This window comes from Lampris incognitus, chromosome 15 (assembly GCF_029633865.1).
Source record: "Lampris incognitus isolate fLamInc1 chromosome 15, fLamInc1.hap2, whole genome shotgun sequence".
Taxonomy (NCBI): domain Eukaryota; kingdom Metazoa; phylum Chordata; class Actinopteri; order Lampriformes; family Lampridae; genus Lampris; species Lampris incognitus.
In genome coordinates this window covers 46,419,052-46,437,850 of record NC_079225.1, presented here as the reverse complement: position 1 = coordinate 46,437,850, position 18,799 = coordinate 46,419,052, and the positions used below count along the sequence as shown (strand labels likewise).

The 18,799-nt window shown below is 44.8% G+C and overlaps 1 protein-coding gene across 3 annotated transcripts in view; it reads right to left on the bottom strand.

Moving 5' to 3' along the window:
• Positions 1–18,799, bottom strand: part of myo6a (myosin VIa) — a 190,685-nt gene that overhangs the window by 16,055 nt on the left and 155,831 nt on the right. The window contains exons 28-32 of one of the 3 annotated variants that reach the window (XM_056295131.1): positions 16,048–16,208; positions 11,134–11,175; positions 10,469–10,504; positions 8,263–8,301; positions 7,173–7,276 (exon numbers count right to left, since the gene is read on the bottom strand). In XM_056295131.1, the coding sequence (XP_056151106.1) occupies positions 7,173–7,276; positions 8,263–8,301; positions 10,469–10,504; positions 11,134–11,175; positions 16,048–16,208 (382 nt within the window). The remainder of the gene's footprint in view (positions 1–7,172; positions 7,277–8,262; positions 8,302–10,468; positions 10,505–11,133; positions 11,176–16,047; positions 16,209–18,799) is intronic. The other 2 variants (XM_056295132.1, XM_056295133.1) reach the window with 2 other exon arrangements.

Here is an 18,799-nt window from a genome sequence, read left to right as displayed (position 1 = left end):
TCAGCAGCAGTTCTGATGTGTTGGGTCACTTCACATTAACAAACCTCGGTCAGAAAATACAGCAAGAATGGAAAATATGGTTTGGACTTGACTGGATCTTTCAGAAAAATAAAGGTAAAGAACAAATATTCTATTTTTTCAGTGTATGATGCATCTCTACTGAAATGGGTACACTTGTACCTTCCTTGCACTTTGAATATTAACGGGTTTTTTCCCCCCTCTTTTTCTCCCCAATTGTATCTGGCCAATCACCCCACATGCACTAGTGCGTGGGAGGATCACGCTATTCGCCCAAGTTCCCCCTCCCGACCGACCAGAGGAGGCGCTAGCGCAGCGACCAGGACACATACCCACATCCGGCTTCCCAACCGCACACACGGCCAATCGTGTCTGCAGAGACGTCCGACCGAGCCGGAGGTAACACGGCAACTCGAACCAGTGATCCCAGTGTTGGTAGGGAACAGAATAGACCGCCAGACCACTCGAACAACCCGTATATTCATGTTTTGACAAAAGAGTCAAATATGACGCTGTTGAATGAGAACAAGCTCCTTCTTCCTGCTGAGTCCAGACTGCATAATGCAGCGCTCCTCTGCAACACGTTGACATGGTGATGACACGGGAGTACTATGCCATGTAGCGCCATGTGCTGAGCTGACTTATCGCTGTAGAAATATGCCCTTCTCTTTCGTCCTTACCTGCAGGTCAGAGGTAATGGAGGTTCAGTGTTTTGCTTAAGGGCAGTTTTTCCCGGCAGCTCTGCTCAGCCTGCTCAGTGTCTGGGCGCTGTGGGTTTGACTCTTGCTCATTTGTAAGGCAGATGAAAGCTTGAGCTGAATGCATTATTCATGACATAATGAAGCATTTGCGAGACACTTTACTTGATACAGCCCACATAGTGCTCCCAGGCTCCACCGCAGGTCAACTGTTCCCACAGCACTGGCAGAACCGTTACTTGTCTAACCTGACACAGTGTTCGTGCTACTTACACATTAACAGACTGCAACGCATGATGAATATTCAACAGAGTTTAAGGTGGTAAAATCTGTTTAGCGAGGCGGTTTGTTTCATGTGTTTCAGGACTCTCAGGTAAATCAAATCATTACACCGCATGGGACCAAAACCCCGTAAACAAACGCCCACGACCCATAGTAGCAAAAGCTGTGCCTTTCAAACAAACACAACTGGTACAACGCCACAGCACACAACTGAAAGACACGGACTGTGGACTTAACAACCAATTCCCCCGAAAAATCCTGGACACTATTACTACTACTTTCGGCTGCTCCCATTAGGGGGCGCCACAGCAGATCATCCGTCTCCATCTCTTCCTGTCCTCTGCATCTTCCTCTGTCACACCAGCCACCTGCATGTCCTCCCTCACCACATCCATAAACCTCCTCTTTGGCCTTCCTCTTCTCCTCTTCCCTGATATTCAGCATCCTTCTCCCGATATACCCAGCATCTCTCCTCCACACATGTCCACACCATCTCAATCTTGTCTCTCTTGCATGCATGCAAAAACATCCAAAATACTGCTCCCAATTAGAAAACACAACGTACAAGAAGGGGGGAAAAAGCAGTCATTTCAGTTGAAAAGTTGTACACTGATGGCAAATTCTACTGTGACATAAAAATAACCCCTGGTTATTCTACCCCTCAGCATCATCCCTCTCTCTCTCTCTGCCCCCCTGGACCCTGAAATCCTTTCTGTTCACTTAACGATGCGACTTGGTTTCCCCAGGCACCTCAGCACTTGAGCTTGTGTTTTTGTTTTTTTGTCTACCCTGTTGTCTTTGCCCCCCCCCCCCCTTTCTCCCCAATTGTACTTGGCCAATTACCCCACTCTTCCGAGCCGTCCCGGTCGCTGCTCCCACCCCCTCTGCTGATCCGGGGAGGGCTGCACACGACCACATGCCTCCTCCCATACATGTGGAGTCACCAGCCGCTTCTTTTCACCTGATAGTGAGGAGTTTCACCAGGGGGCCGTAGCACGTGGGAAGATCACGCTATTCCCCCCAGTTACCCCTCCCCCCCAAACAGGAGCCCTGACCGACCAGAAGAGGCAACTTAAACAGTTTTCGTAACTGCCAATCCACAGACACACCTACAGTTCATGAGTGACTCTGGTCTTGGCGATGATGGGTGGCAATTAAAACACACGACTGCTGGAGAATATTCATCCCTTTCATCGGGCCGTCACTCCTACTCTTGCGCTGACTTCTTTTTAACCAGTAATTCAATTACTTCCAAAATATACTTCTACAAAACATACTTACACACCCCGTAACCATCAGCCATCATGCTCCCATCTCCTCCACCTGAAACACCGACCAGTCTCCTATACCACCCTACACATGGAGATTTAACACATCCCTGACTCTGACAGCTATATATTAGAGGAGCGTGGGCTTCCCTCCTTGAAATAAATGATTCACCAGAAACAGCACCATCGCTACTTTGGGAAACGGGGAAAGCAGTATTAAGAGTAAAAATCACATCATATTCCACACACGAGAAAGAGAAAGAGAACAAATAGGAAGTGTCCTTCGAACAACAGATTTAAGAACTAGAGAACATCAACGCAAATAATCCCACAGCACACCTCCAGACTGATTTACGGAAAGACAAATTACAACTGAATGAACGCACATGGAAAAACTCAATTCCTCCACACACAAAAATGTTCACACAGTAATAAATCTGGAAAACACCTGGCCAACCAAATCAAGCCACACAAAGAAAAAACAACAATCTCAACAATTATGAACTCAGCAGGGAAGATCATGCAGACACCTGTGGACATAACTAAATAAATAAATAACCCGAGGAAATAAACAAATAAATAGCCCGAGGAAATAAATAAATAAACACGGGGAAACAAACAAACAACCAGGGAAATAAATAAATAAATAAACCAGGGGAAATAAATAAATAACCCGAGGAAAAAATGAAGAGCCAGAGGAAATAAATAAACAAATAAACAACCCGAGGAAATAAATAAATAAATAACCTGCGAAAATAAATAAGCAACCCGAGGAAATAAATAAATAAATAACCTGCGAAAATAAATAAGCAACACGAGGAAATAAATAAATAAATAATTAACCCGAGGAATTAAATAAATAAATAACCTGCGAAAATAAATAAGCAACCCGAGGAAATAAATAAATAAATAACCAGAGGAATTAAATAAATAAACAGATGAAATAAATAAATAAATAGCTCGAGGAAGTAAATAAACAACCCGAGGAAATAAATAAATAAATAAACCCGGGGAAATAAATAAATAACCCGAGGAAATAAATAAACAAATAAATAACGAGGAAATAAATAAATAACCGGAGGAAATAAATAAATAAACCGAGAAAATAAATAAACAACTAAATAGCCCGATGAAATAAATAAATAAATAACCAGATGAAATAAACAAATAACCCGAGAAAATAAATAAACAAATAAATAACCCGATTAAATAAATAAATAAATAACCTGCGGGGGGTATATATATATATATATATAACCCGAGGAAATAAATAAACAACCAGAGGAAATAAATAAATAAACCCGGGGAAATAAATAAATAACCCGAGGAAATAAATAAACAACCCGAGGAAATAAATAAATAATTGAACAACCCGAGGAAATAAATAAAAAGCTCGAGGAAATAAATAAACAAGCCGAGGAAATAAATAAATAACCAGAGGAAATAAATAAACAACCCGAGGAAATAAATAAATACATAAATAACCCGAGGAAATAAATGAATAAATAAATAGCTCGAGGAAATAAATAAACAAGCCGAGGAAATAAATAAATAGCCTGAGGAAATAAATAAATAACCAGAGGAAATAAATAAACAACCCGGGGAAATTAATAAATAAATAACCCGAGGAAATAAATAAACAACCCGAGGAAATGAATAAATAAACAACCCGGGGAAATAAATAAATAGCCTGAGGAAATAAATAAATAACCCGAGGAAATAAATAAATAGCCTGAGGAAATAAATAAATAACCCGAGGAAATAAACAAACAACCCGGGGAAATAAATAAATAAACATGAGGAAATAAATAAATAACCCGATGAAATAAATAAATAACCCGAGGAAATAAATAAACAACCCGAGGAAATAAATAAACAACCCGAGGAAACAAATAAATAACCCGAGGAAATAAATAAACAACCCGAGGAAATAAATAAATAACCTGAGGAAATAAATAAGACCTTCCAAGATGTTTATACCAGCCGATATTCCTCAACAACCTGACAAGTTTTTCTCTGACTATTGACAGTTCTATAGTTCCTCGATCGCCTCAGGTTAAGAGTCTGGTTGTCATCCTGGACAGCACATTATCTTTTCAAGCCCACATCAACAATGTTCCTGGGTCTGCATACTTCCACCTACGCAATATTGATCATCTTCACCCGTCACTTACACCTAACAGCACCACCATACTCTTCACACCCTGGTTACATCCTGTATTGACTACTGTAATTCTGTCCTCTTTGGTCCTCCCCTCAAGTGTCTTCATAAGCTTCAGTTGGTCCAGCTGCCCGTATCAGTACCAGAACTCCTTCCATAGATCACATCACTCCTGTTCTTCAGCAGCTCCACTGGCTCCCTGTTAGATACTGTACTGACTTCAAGATCCTGCTCCTCACCTTTAAGGCCCTTAATAACCCAGCTCCTTCTTATCTTTCTGAACTCCTTCATATCCACATACCCTCCCGCACTCTCACACCCTCTTCTGCTCTCCAACTCACTACACCATCAGCCCGCTGGACTACCATGGGGTCTAGAGCCTTCAGTCGTTCTGCCCTCCACCTATGGACCTCTCTCCCACAAGACCTTCACAACACTGACTCTCTTTCAACCTTCACATCCCAACTGAAAACCCACCTTTTCACCCTGGCATAGTCAGTCTGATCCACACTGCACTGAGTTGTGTGCAGATGATGATTTTATATTATCTGTTGTGTTAGCTTTTTATTGTCTACCCTGCTTTCTGTTGACTTTATGCTGTCTGATACAGTGCTGCTGGTTTTTGCTGTGTTCTGTAAGGTGTCCTTGAGTGCTCTGAAAGGTGCCCACAAATAAAATGTATTATTATTATTAACAAGTACACCAAGCCAAGAAGAATCTGACACATTCCTAAGCAACACTGATTAACATTGATCATAGATGCATGGTTCTGAGAGGACTAACTAGATGCATGGTTCTGAGAGGACCAACTAGATGCATGGTTCTGAGAGGACCAACTAGATGCATGGTTCTGAGAGGACCAACTAGATGCATGGTTCTGAGAGGACTAACTAGATGCATGGTTCTGAAAGGACTAACTAGATGCATGGTTTGAGAGGACTAACTAGATGCATGGTTCTGAGGGGACTAACTAGATGCATGGTTTGAGAGGACTAACTAGATGCATGGTTCTGAGAGGACTAACTAGATGCATGGTTCTGAGAGGACTAACTAGATGCATGTTTCTGAGAGGACTAACTAGATGCATGGTTCTGAGGGGACTAACTAGATGCATGGTTCTGAGAGGACTAACTAGATGCATGTTTCTGAGAGGACTAACTAGATGCATGGTCCTGAGGGGACTAACTAGATGCATGGTTCTGAGAGGACTAACTAGATGCATGGTTCTGAGAGGACTAACTAGATGCATGGTTCTGAGAGGACTAACTAGATGCATGGTTATGAGGGGACTAACTAGATGCATGGTTCTGAGAGGACTAACTAGATGCATGGTTCTGAGGGGACTAACTAGATGCATGGTTCTGAGAGGACTAACTAGATGCATGTTTCTGAGAGGACTAACTAGATGCATGTTTCTGAGAGGACTAACTAGATGCATGGTTCTGAGAAGACTAACTAGATGCATGGTTCTGAGAGGACTAACTAGATGCATGGTTCTGAGGGGACTAACTAGATGCATGGTTCTGAGAGGACTAACTAGATGCATGGTTCTGAGAAGACTAACTAGATGCATGTTTCTGAGAGGACTAACTAGATGCATGGTTCTGAGGGGACTAACTAGATGCATGGTTCTGAGGGGACTAACTAGATGCATGGTTCTGAGGGGACTAACTAGATGCATGGTTCTGAGAGGACCAACTAGATGCATGGTTCTGAGAGGACTAACTAGATGCATGGTTCTGAGGGGACTAACTAGATGCATGGTTCTGAGGGGACTAACTAGATGCATGGTTCTGAGGGGACTAACTAGATGCATGGTTCTGAGAGGACCAACTAGATGCATGGTTCTGAGAGGACTAACTAGATGCATGGTTCTGAGAGGACTAACTAGATGCATGGTTCTGAGGGGACTAACTAGATGCATGTTTCTGAGAGGACTAACTAGATGCATGTTTCTGAGAGGACTAACTAGATGCATGGTCCTGAGGGGACTAACTAGATGCATGGTTCTGAGGGGACTAACTAGATGCATGGTTTGAGAGAACTAACTAGATGCATGGTTCTGAGAGGACTAACTAGATGCATGTTTCTGAGAGAACTAACTAGATGCATGTTTCTGAGGGGACTAACTAGATGCATGGTTCTGAGGGGACTAACTAGATGCATGGTTTGAGAGAACTAACTAGATGCATGGTTCTGAGAGGACTAACTAGATGCATGGTTCTGAGGGAACTAACTAGATGCATGTTTCTGAGAGAACTAACTAGATGCATGTTTCTGAGGGGACTAACTAGATGCATGGTTCTGCGAGACTGAAGAACTTCAAGCTGCAAGAGACAGCACAGCAGTGTTGTGTGGGCAGAGGCTGACACAGAAAAAAAAAAAAGTAAAAAGTCAGTCGCAGATTCAGAGCGACTTTGAGATTGTGCAAATCTTGTGTGCTGTCTCTTGGGTATTTTTTTCCATTGTACAGGTGCCATGTTGTACCCCTACAGGGACTACTATGGTTATGGTACTGTATCAGTTTAAATTGCTTTTCCGGTGAAATGTGAGTTTAATAATAATGTTCGTGTTTGCTGCTTGCACATCACCAGAGTAATGATGACCTCCCTCGCAGTACAAAGTATGATTAACTACTCCAAATACAGCAGCAATTCAGCACTTAAAAAATGAATTGTGTTTCCACGGGTACAATGATGGCTGACTTGCATTTAAAAAAGACAAATGAAAGGGAGGATCTCTCACCACATGAGGTATTGATGGCATCTCTCAGCTCAGCGTACTTCCACTTGCTCAGCTCGTACTTCTTGGTGCCGACCGCAGCCTTGCTTGCCTGGACCTGAGGACCTCTGACACACAAAACAACCAAGCAGGGAACAGGAAGTTAGCACAGCCTGTAAAACACATAGCAGCGTGGCGCGGGACACTGGCCGTGGGGAAACTCATGGACAGATTGTAGAGGAACAGGGTCACAACACTGGACCTGGGTCAAAATCATGTACTGTAAACCAACAAGGTCCAAAGAAGAAGCAAGAGGAAAAAAAAGAATTTGTACGCCTGTGTGAAAGGTAAAAAACCAACCCACTCCAGCAAATCCGTTCATCATGGACAAATTGACAAAAGACATCTGCAGCACATGTTGGTTTTATGCACTGAACTGTCTTCATGTGGAAAAGTCTCGCCCAACTGAACCTCATTGGAGGTTAAAAATAAAAACATACCAGTTGACCCAGGTCTGCTTGAGGTTAAAGTGAAGTTAAGGGGGAAGAAAGGGTGTTCTTGGATTAGCAGCAACATTTAGGAAAGAACGAGGACTAAAAGCAGGACACTGTTACATAACCTCACATGAACAGGAACAACTTTTGGATCCTTGGCAACGTAAAATCCGGGTGAAAATCAGTTTAAACTGATCTGCTCCTTTCAAAAAAAATCTGGGTATTTTTCGGTGAAAATCGGTAAAAACCGAAAACGCTGAGCCTTGCTGATGAGGGACAACTGACACCTGCAGCTGAACGGTGAGGCTCCTGAGAGTCGAGCACTGACCGTTCATGCTGAGAAACGTCCACCTGGGAGAGTAAGAAGCAAAACTAAAAGTAAAAAAATTATAGAATAGAGGTATGAATGATGTGCGGCTGACTTCAACCAGTAAATCAACCCTGATCAAAGGTCTTGAATTAGATGTTGATCATCACAAATCAGCAAAATCACCAACAGAGAACATTCCACATGTCAGGCCTCGATGCCAATTCTGGTTTTCATTGAAAAGTTTGTCAATTTCCAGAATTTTGAGGTGATTTGTTTTGGTTGGCAGGGACGAGCGGCGACCTCTACCCACCTCGACAGGAGCTCGGTCATCTCCTTCGCCATTTCCTCCCTAAAAACAAACGCCGCGTGGCGGTAGGAAGAGTTAGCCAGCCATCTACAAGTCAGTGTGAGATGTGAGCGGCCTTCTACGGCCCGGCAAAGATGCTGTGAAATACCGTCTGGCACAAACACAACCATGTAAGAGGACGAGGACACGCAGGGGAGAGAAGAAGAAAAGAACAGGGTGAAGAGGTAGAGGAAGAAGAGTGAGAAGGGGGGTTAGAGAAGAGAGAAGACAGATGAAGAAGAAAAGAACAGGAGAAAAGCTGTGAAAGGATGGAGCAGAAGAAGGAGGCAATGAAAATCAATTGGGATAGAAAGAAGGGAAAGATGCAGCAGGCTCAGAGCAGAGGGGTTTGAATCTATCTATCTATCTATCTATCTATCTATCTATCTATCTATCTATCTATCTATCTATCTATCTATCTATCTATCTGTCTATCTATCTATCTATCTATCACATCCACCCATCCATCCATCTAGAGTGTATATCTATCCATCATTCTCAATAAAATCTATCTATACCCATCCATCCATCCACCATCCAAACCACTTATCCTACTCAGGGTCGCGAGGATGCTGGAGCCTATCCCAGCAGTCACTGGGTGGCAGGCGGGGACCCGTATTTCTCATTATATATACTCATCTCTCTTGCTACCTATACATCCTAACCTCTGTCTGCTTTTCCAACTATCCATCTGTAGCCCAGTGCTTAATTGAGCTACTGTATGAAGCTACAATAAATAAGATAAATAAATAAGTTACAGTTCATCTGATAAATAAGCTATATTCTCTTCATGGTTATATACACTGCTATTTACAATGGTTACAAGTTGAGTGTATCAGTTATACAGTAAGCCCTAATGCCAGGTCGCTCATGGGCCTTGTTTATTTCAAGTGTTTACAGTATGGTTGCTGCCCATTGCTAATCTTTTCCTCTATCTGGATGAATATGTCATTCATCCCTTTTCTTTGTTTTCATTGGTCACTGTTTACTGTAACTTATTTATTGATCTTAGTTATTGTAGCTTCATACAGTAGCTCAATTAAGCACTGGGCTACACATCTATCATCCATCTCTGTCTATATCTCTTTCTCTCACTCGCTCGCTCTCCTTCTTTCCACCCCTTACTCTGGCTCAATCTGTCTTTCAGGTGGATGTAAATGGAAAATGTGTTGTTAAGATGGTGTCTGTGGTTGTGGTCTGGTCATGTGACATTATAGATGTGATTTAGTGAAGCCCTGAATGGTTAAACCCATCACACTGCTTTCACCCCATCAGCATTTTACTACAAAACTACAACAAAAAAAACTAAAAAAGGCCAATAATGAAATTAAACTGCCTCCATCTTGGTTGGAGAGGCTTGGAGGAATCAGGTCGTCATTTTTAACCACTCTAAACAGGACTGTAGGTACATTAATAACAGTCCCAAAATGAAAAAGAGCAAACGAGCAGGAGAAAAAAAATAAACCACCAGAAGAGAAACCCGAGAGAGAGGATTGTGTAATGAAACCAATCTGCATTGTAACCGCCATAACACCGTCCCAGTTCACTGAGAACCGAGAGCACGTGTCAGTCCACATGTGACCCACGACTCACTGTGAGCATTAACCTCAGCTTTCCAGCTCGGTCTGTGTGTGTGTGTGTGTGTGTGTGTGTGTGTGAGTTGGAGTGGTGAACAGAGGTATGTGAGGCGATGCGGGCTGAGATCTCTGGAGTGGTGCTTCAAAACCAAACGGCATGCTGGGAATACAGAGCCGGCATCAGCGGCTGGTGTGCTGCTGAAGTGTGAGTGAGGTGACCTTACACTTTGCCTATGTAGTGTTTGTGTTCACTCGGTAAACACGAGTCGAGTCTTGTCTTGTCTTGGTGAATTAAATGACCGACCACCAGCTACAGGCTATCTAGATATGCCAGCTATTAGCACAGACATGCAAGCTATTAGCACAGATATACAAGCTATTAGCACAGATATGCTAGCTATTAGCACAGATATGCAAACTATTAGCACAGATATGCAAACTATTAGCACAGATATGCTAGCTATTAGCAAAGATATGCAAGTTATTAGCACAGAAAGAATAAAAACAGGGATAAGAGATGGGAGTGACAGCAGGCGGAGGCTGTGTTTGTGCCGGAGGTGTGTGGTAACAGTGATAAATCAGAAGGAACCTACATGGTCAAGTTCTTCACAAATGGAGTTCCACCAGCGCTGCAAATAAAAGGTTTATACCGTTATAAGATGGACAATAAAGTTAACCAATCACAGACAGGAAAGGTGATTCCTTTCCCCCCGCGATGTGAATTAACGCAGGAAGTGATTCCTCATCCAGACTTGGATCAACGGACAGATCGCATGTCCGATGTGGAAAACAATCACATTTGTGCAACTATAATGAAAAAAAAAATCAGGCTGAATTTGACCAATCTCAATAATCTGCTAGACTAGCCATCCATCCACACACACACACACACACACACACACACACACACACACACACACACACACACACACACACACGTGCAATCTTATTCTAGATATTGGTAAAACTGATCATTTCTGTACATTTCCTCATTTTTCTTTGACTTTGCTCTCATGTAAATGTACCAGCTCTGCATGTCTGACATACACTTCACAACATCAGCTAACTGACTGACTGCCTGACGGATATTAAAGAGGTTAGTTGGGGTGAGGCTGTGTCGATAGAAACGTGTGGGTGCTCAGCTGGCAGAATGCTACAGCATGCTGTGGGTGGAGGAAGTGAGTGTGTGTGTGTGTGTGGGGGGGGTTCTAATGGGGGGTAGGACTGGGATAAAGGGGTTAAATCACTGGGGTCTTACACTGCTCTCTCGGGAGAAGACGGGATGCCCGATGTGCCATTACTGGGAGGAGAGAGAGAGACAGACAGACAGACAGAGAGAGACAGTGTGAGAGAGGGAGAGAGAGAGAGAGAAGAGAAGAGAGAGAGAGAGGTAGAGGGTTATACACAGCTGTAGGTGCAGAAATAACTTCCCTCACAAAAACAAAAGAAGTAAAGAAGTTTGTTGACTTCCTGATCAGAACCAGAGACAGGTCATGTGTCCTTCAACCTCTCCATAACGTCCTGCATGTATTTACAAGAGACATTTCAAAGTTTTCTTCTAATAAAGTCCTGATGACAAGACCTTTACCCACAGAAACACATCTCACATCAAACCTGGTCACACTTCATAATGAACAGCTGTAGTACACAGTGATGAAGTACTGAGTACTTATAAACTCTTACTATCCACCACTTAAACATGTCCATAACCTTTTATGTTGTATCTGGTATCCTCTTCCTTTGTTAATCTAAAGTGAACCTCTTCCTCATAACACGCAGCAGACCAGACTGTCTACAGCAGCAGACTGGTGCTGACCTGGACCATGTAGGACTTTAGGACTAAACTAAACCTTCAGCTTCACAAATACCAGCTTTAAACTCTAATCTCACTTTGTTTTTACATTCTCTTGTGTTTTTCTCCAGATATCATCATTAACAATTACCATATAATTATAATGTGTTTGCTGATGTACATATGTGTCCTGTTACTCATATTAATCAGTACTCATTCAAGGCATACCTCACCGCTTCCGCTGTGGGAAGATGGCGGCACAAACTCACGTTTGCAGCGGCCTAATTCAGTACCAACTATCTACTTCATCATGTGAAGTTTTTAGATTGATCATCCATTTTTTTTGTTTAATGGCTGGGAGAGCTGGTGCTGGATCAGCTGGGAGAGCTGGTGCTGGATCAGCTGGGAGAGCTGGTCTGCTGTGTCCTGTGGGCCCAGAGATCATGGCCCTGCCTGGAGCTGTGCCCGAAGAAGAAACACAGAGGGCGGTCTGACAGGATGTGGAAGCACGGCAGGCTAAGCTAACTGTTAGCCCATGCAGACTGGCAGTTCCGATAACACTGAGGGCGGTCTGACAGGACACGGAAGCAGGGCAGGCTAAGCTAACTGCTAGCCCCGGCAGTTGCGACAGTCATCCTGGCTGATGTTCGTTCTCTGGACAGTGGAATTTTTGGACTGTGTTGCACTGGGAAGACTGTGTTGTTGGCTGTTCTTGGCTTTTTTTTGGTTTTTTTGCTTTGTTCTCTGTTTTTGGAGGTTTCTGGATATGTGTTTTTATCTTTTGTGTTGCACTGCTGTGGGCTGGGAGAAACAAAACTTCGTTTTTTGTGTACCCAAGTACATGACTGAAATGACAATAAATTGTTCCTGATTCCTGATTTATTAATCAGTATTTACAGAGACTCATTATAAAGTGTGATTTTGTTTTTCCTTCTCCTTGCTGAGGTCCAGCATGAGGTATTTCCCATTAGCTGCCTCCTGTTCTGTGTAGCAGACCTCTCTCTTGGTCCGGGTCAGTATCGACTCTTTTGGGTTTCTGTTGGAACATTAATTTGTGTTTTGTTCTGCCAACACACTTTGAAAACAGGCCAGCACATAAATATGTTTGGCTGCTTTCCCAGCATGCCTCATGCTAGCCGTACCGGTCTCTGCTGTGAAATGAGCATGATGGGAAGGTGGACTGATGTGTTCCGGCGTTGGCACAGCACAGAACAAAAACGCTCTGAACCAGTTTGATCAGTGTCCAGTTCACCTCGACTTCTGTAGGAAGGAACGCCAGGATCTACCTACGAGTCTCAGAGGTTGCTCATCCTAAAATGCCCGCTGGTAGCCTCACGATAACACTAAACAACAACAACAACAATAATACTAAAATACCCGCTGGTAGCCTCATGATAACACTAAACAACAACTACTACTACTACTTTCGGCTGCTCCCATTAGGGGGCGCCACAGCGGATCATCCGTTTCCATCTCTTCCTGTCTTCTGCATCTTCCTCTGTCACACCAGCCCCCTGCATGTCCTCCCTCACCACATCCATAAACCTCCTCTTTGGCCTTCCTCTTCTCCTCTTCCCTGGCAGCTCCATATTCAGCATCCTTCTCCCAGTATACCCAGCATCTCTTCTCCACACATGGCCACACCATCTCAATCTTGTCTCTCTTGCTTTGTCTCCAAACCGTCCAACCTGAGCTGTCCCTCTAATATAATCGTTCCTAATCCTGTCCTTCTTCATCATTCCCAATGAAAATCTTATCATCTTCATCTCTACCACCTCCAGCTCCTCCTCCTGTCTTTTCATCAGTGCCACTGTCTCCAAACCATACAACATAGCTGGTCTCACAACCATCTTGTAAACCTTCCCTTTAACTCTTGCTGGTACCCTTCTGTCACACATCACTCCTGACACTCTTCTCCACCCACTCCACCCTGCCTGCACTCTCTTCTTCACCTCTCTACTGCACTCCCCATTACTTTGGACAGTTGAAGTATTTAAAGTCATATGCCTTTGTCACCTCCACTCCTTGCATCCTCACCATTCCACTGTCCTCCCTCTCATTCACGCATAGGTATTCCGTCTTGCTCCTACTGACTTTCATGCCTCTTCTCTCTTGCTACAGATCATAATGTCATCCGCGAACATCATCGTCCATGGAGACTCCTGCCTGATCTTGTCTGTCAACGTGTCCATCACCATTGCAAACAGGAAAGGGCTCAGAGCCGATCCTTGATGTAATCCCACCTCCACCTTGAACCCATCTGTCATTCCAACTGCACACCTCACCACTGTCACACTGCCCTCATACATATCCTGCACCACTCCTACATACTTCTCTGCAACTCCTGACTTCCTCATACAATACCACACCTCCTCTCTTGGCACCCTGTCGTATGCTTCCTCTAAATCTACAAAGACACAATGTAACTCCTTCTGGCCTTCTCTATACTTCTCCATCAACATTCTCAAAGCAAACATCACATCTGTGGTGCTCTTTCATGACATGAAACCATACTGCTGCTGCTGATCATCACCTCTCCTCCTCTTAACCTAGCTTCTATTACTCTTTCCCATGTCTTCATGCTGTGGCTGATCAACTTTATACCTCTGTAGTTGCTACAGTTCTGCACATCGCCCTTGTTCTTGAAAATCAGTACCAGTATGCTTCTTCTCCACTCCTCAGGCATCCTCTCACTTTCCAGGATTGTGTTAAACAATCTAGTTAAAAACCCCACTGCCATCTCTCCTAAACATCTCCATGCCTCCACAGGTATGTTATCAGGACCAACTGCCTTTCCACTCTTCATCCTCTTCATAGCTGCCCTCGCTTCCTCCTTGCTAATCTACTAAATCATCCAACCTTCTCTCTCTCTCTCTCATTTTCTTCATTCATCAGCCCCTCAAAGTACTCCTTCCACCTTCTTAGCACACTCTCCTCGCTTGTCAGCACATTTCCATCTCTATCCTTGATCGCCCTAACTTGCTGCACATCCTTTGCAGCTTGGTCCCTCTGTCAAGCCAATCGGTACAAGTCCTTTTCTCCTTCCTTAGTGTCTAACCTGTCATACAACTCACCATACACCCTTTCCTTTGCCTTTGCCACCTCTCTCTTCGCTTTACGCTGCATCTCCTTGTACTCCTGTCTACTTTCTTCATCTCTCTGACTATCCCACTTCTTCTTTACCAACCTCTTCCTCTGTATACTTTGCTGTACTTCCTCATTCCACCACCAAGTCTCCTTGTCTTCCTTCCTCTGTCCTGATGACACACCAAATACCTTCCTAGCTGTCTCCCTCACTATTTCTGCAGTGGTTGTCCAGCCATCTGGCAACTCTTCACTACCACCCAGTGCCTGTCTTACCTCCTGCCTGAACTCCACACAACAGTCTTCCTTCTTCAACTTCCACCATTTGATCTTCGGCTGTGTCTTCATTCTGTTACTCTTCTTGGTCTCTAAAGTCATCCTACAGACCACCATCCGATGCTGCCTAGCTACGTTCTCCCCTGTCACCACCTTGCAGTCTCCAATCCCTTTTAGATCGCGCCTTCTACATAAGATATAGTCCACCTGTGTGCACTTTCCTCCCCTCTTGTACGTCACCCTGTGTTCCTCCCTAACAATAATAATACTAAAATACCCGCTGGTAGCCTCACGATAACACTAAACAACAACAACAATAATAACAATATTAACGCTAGAACGATCAGGGCCGTCGTTTTGACCGTTCTGGATTTTCAGTTTAATAACTCTGTGATTCAGACCTGCCGCACCCTGAATGCTCCTAAAACTACATATATTTGCATTAAAATGAGTTTTAGATCAATTGCACAAAAACGGTTAAGATCTACCTAAAACGACCATGAGCCGTCAAAATGGCCGCTCGTAACTTGCGCGTCATCGTGTGCGTCGTGTCAGTATTTATGATGTGTTGGTCTCATCATTTCCTTCGTGAAGTCATCGCTCTGTCCTAGAAACACACTAGCGCCCTCCAGTGCACAGAAATAGTCTAAACTTGATTTTTTTTCTCCCCCAATTGTAATTAGCCAATTACCCCACTCTTACCCACATCCGGCTTCCCACCCACAGACACGGCCAACCGTGTCTGTAGGGACGCCCGACCAAGCCGGAGGTAACACGGGGATTCGAACCGGAGAGCCCCCTGTTGGTAGGCAACGGAATAGACCGCTACGCTACCCGGACGCCCCCTAAACTTGATGTGTGATTATGTCCAACACGTCTGGGTACAGACGCCGTTACAGACGCACCATGACTACCACCTTCTGTTTATTTGACTCCTGAGGGGCCGAAACGGAAGTAAAAAAACAAGCGAAGGCTTTGAGACGGAGGCTTCTGTGTGTGTGTGTGGGGGGGGGGCTTTACCTGCGCAGGCCGGCGTCGCCCTGCACCTCCTCTGGGATGAGCTCGGCCTCGCTCTGGGCGATCCTCATGGCCAACTCCCTGTCCCTCCTCTCCTGCTCCAGAACCGCCTGCCGGGCCACCTCCACCTCCCGCTCCCCCTCCAGCTGCCGCTCCAACTCCAGCTACACACACACACACACACACACAGACGGATCCAGACACACACACACACACCAACACATCGACAGTAACACACAGTCAGACATACACATACACACAGACAGACAGACAGACGCAGACAGACAGACAAGCAGACAGGCAGACAGAAAGACAGACGGACACGAAGAGACAGATGGAAAGACACAAACACACACATGCACACAGACAGACAGACAGACACACAGATAGACAGACAGACAGACAAACACACAGACAGGTCAAAACACACAGGCAGACAGGCAGCCAGACAGGCAGACAGAGAGACAGACAGATGGACAGGAAGACAGACTGGAGGAGAGACAGACACACTCACACACAGAAACGTACCAGGCACATTAAAAGAGAGACACACACAAACACACACGAGCTTGTTAGTATTCAAGTCACGGGAGCAGAAGAGTTCGGCCACGCCGACCATGTTTCATGTTCACACAACTTCCATGATGAATTACTGCCAGGTACACACCGAGGCTGTACACACACACACACACACACACACACACACACACACACACAGAGCAGGTTGTGGTGTGTTTCGGAGGAACATCCTCTCAGTCTTAAAGCAGAGGGGCTGTGATTGGCTGAGCTCCTAGGGGCGGAGTCTAAGCAGAATGACTGATGGCTCTGCCACACCACGTCCTAATGCACCATTCTCCATAGGTCACCCAGCACACACACACACACACACACACACACACACACACACACACACACACACACACCCACCCAGAGGGGGGGCAGGGGAACATGGTAGTTAACAGAAGAGGGGGTTAACAGAAGAGGGAGTTAACAGAAGAGGGGGTTAACAGAAGACGGGGTTAACAGAAGAGGTGGTTAAGAGAGGAGGGGGTTAACAGAAGAGGGGGTTAACAGAAGAGGGTTCTCAGGATTTTCTTGCAGGATTTCTGCATTTTTTTGAATCTTCTGCACAGGAAAGGCTTTTCAGCCACCATGTGTGGTCAGTGCCGTTCACTGACGCACGTCTGTTGCTCTCCACATCCAACTGCAACCTCCTAGAGAACATGAGGTCAGATCAAGTCTGCGGTTCGAAACACAGGCAGCGGGGGTGGTTTAACGCAGGGTCGAGGGTCCGATTCCTGCAAATTCAGATTGCTATAAATTCAGCTTAGGAAGTTTAAAAGTTTGGTAAAAAGAGGTTTCAGTTAAGAGTTGGTGTAATTACGTCCTCCATCTCAGACTGGAGGGAACCACACCACAGTAGGTCACTGTTCAACACCTCTCCAGTTCTGAAGACCCGGACTGTCAAGGAGTCACCAGTTCAGTAATCCAGATCAATACTTCCATCTCTAGTGATGAAGACCCAAGAAAAGCCTCAGGGAAAGTGATGAAGACCCAGGAAAAGCATCAGGGAAAGTGATGAAGACCCAGGAAAAGCATCAGGGAAAGTGATGAAGACCCAGGAAAAGCCTCAGGGAAAGTGATGAAGACCCAGGAAAAGCATCAGGAAAAGTGATGAAGACCCAGGAAAAGTGTCAGGGAAAGTGATGAAGACCCAGGAAAAGCATCAGGGAAAGTGATGAAGACCCAGGAAAAGCCTCAGGGAAAGTGATGAAGACCCAGGAAAAGCATCAGGAAAAGTGATGAAGACCCAGGAAAAGTGTCAGGGAAAGTGATGAAGACCCAGGAAAAGCATCAGGGAAAGTGATGAAGACCCAGGAAAAGCATCAGGGAAAGTGGTGAAGACCCAGGAAACGTGTCAGGGAAAGTGATGAAGACCCAGGAAAAGCATCAGGGAAAGTGATGAAGACCCAGGAAAAGCCTCAGGGAAAGTGATGAAGACCCAGGAAAAGCATCAGGAAAAGTGATGAAGACCCAGGAAAAGTGTCAGGGAAAGTGATGAAGACCCAGGAAAAGCATCAGGGAAAGTGATGAAGACCCAGGAAAAGCATCAGGGAAAGTGGTGAAGACCCAGGAAACGTGTCAGGGAAAGTGACGAAGACCCAGGGAAAGTGATGAAGACCCAGGAAACGCATCAGGGAAAGTGATGAAGACCCAGGAAACACGTCAGGGAAAGTGATGAAGATACCAGGGGACACGTGTTCAGGAGGAAAACTCAGAGCTGAAGTAATCAGGAAGAGTTGGGAGAAATCCTGTCCGGCAGGGGGAACAGGCTCGACTCACCGGTACAAACACAACTCTCAGGTGGTCTGCATGGTGACCCGCTGGAAGATAGCCATGATATACCATAACCCACCCCCACAGACCCCCCCACACACATACACACCCATGCACGCACACACACACACACGCCACAAGGCGTGTGCCTCAAAGGGGAGACAGAGGAGAGACAGACAGAGACAGAATTCGCTCTGTCTGTCTGTCTGTCTGTCTGTCTGTCTGTCTGTCTGTCTGTCTGTCTGTCTCTCTGACACACACACAGTCGACTCTTTCCATTTGCCTATCACATCACAACTTGTACAGTAGTGTGTGTGTGTGTGTGTGTGTGTGTGTGTGTTTTAGAAGCGGGGCCCTACCTCATCTGTGTCAGCAGAATTAACAGCTAAAACTTTTCTGCCGACACGTCTGTCAGTTG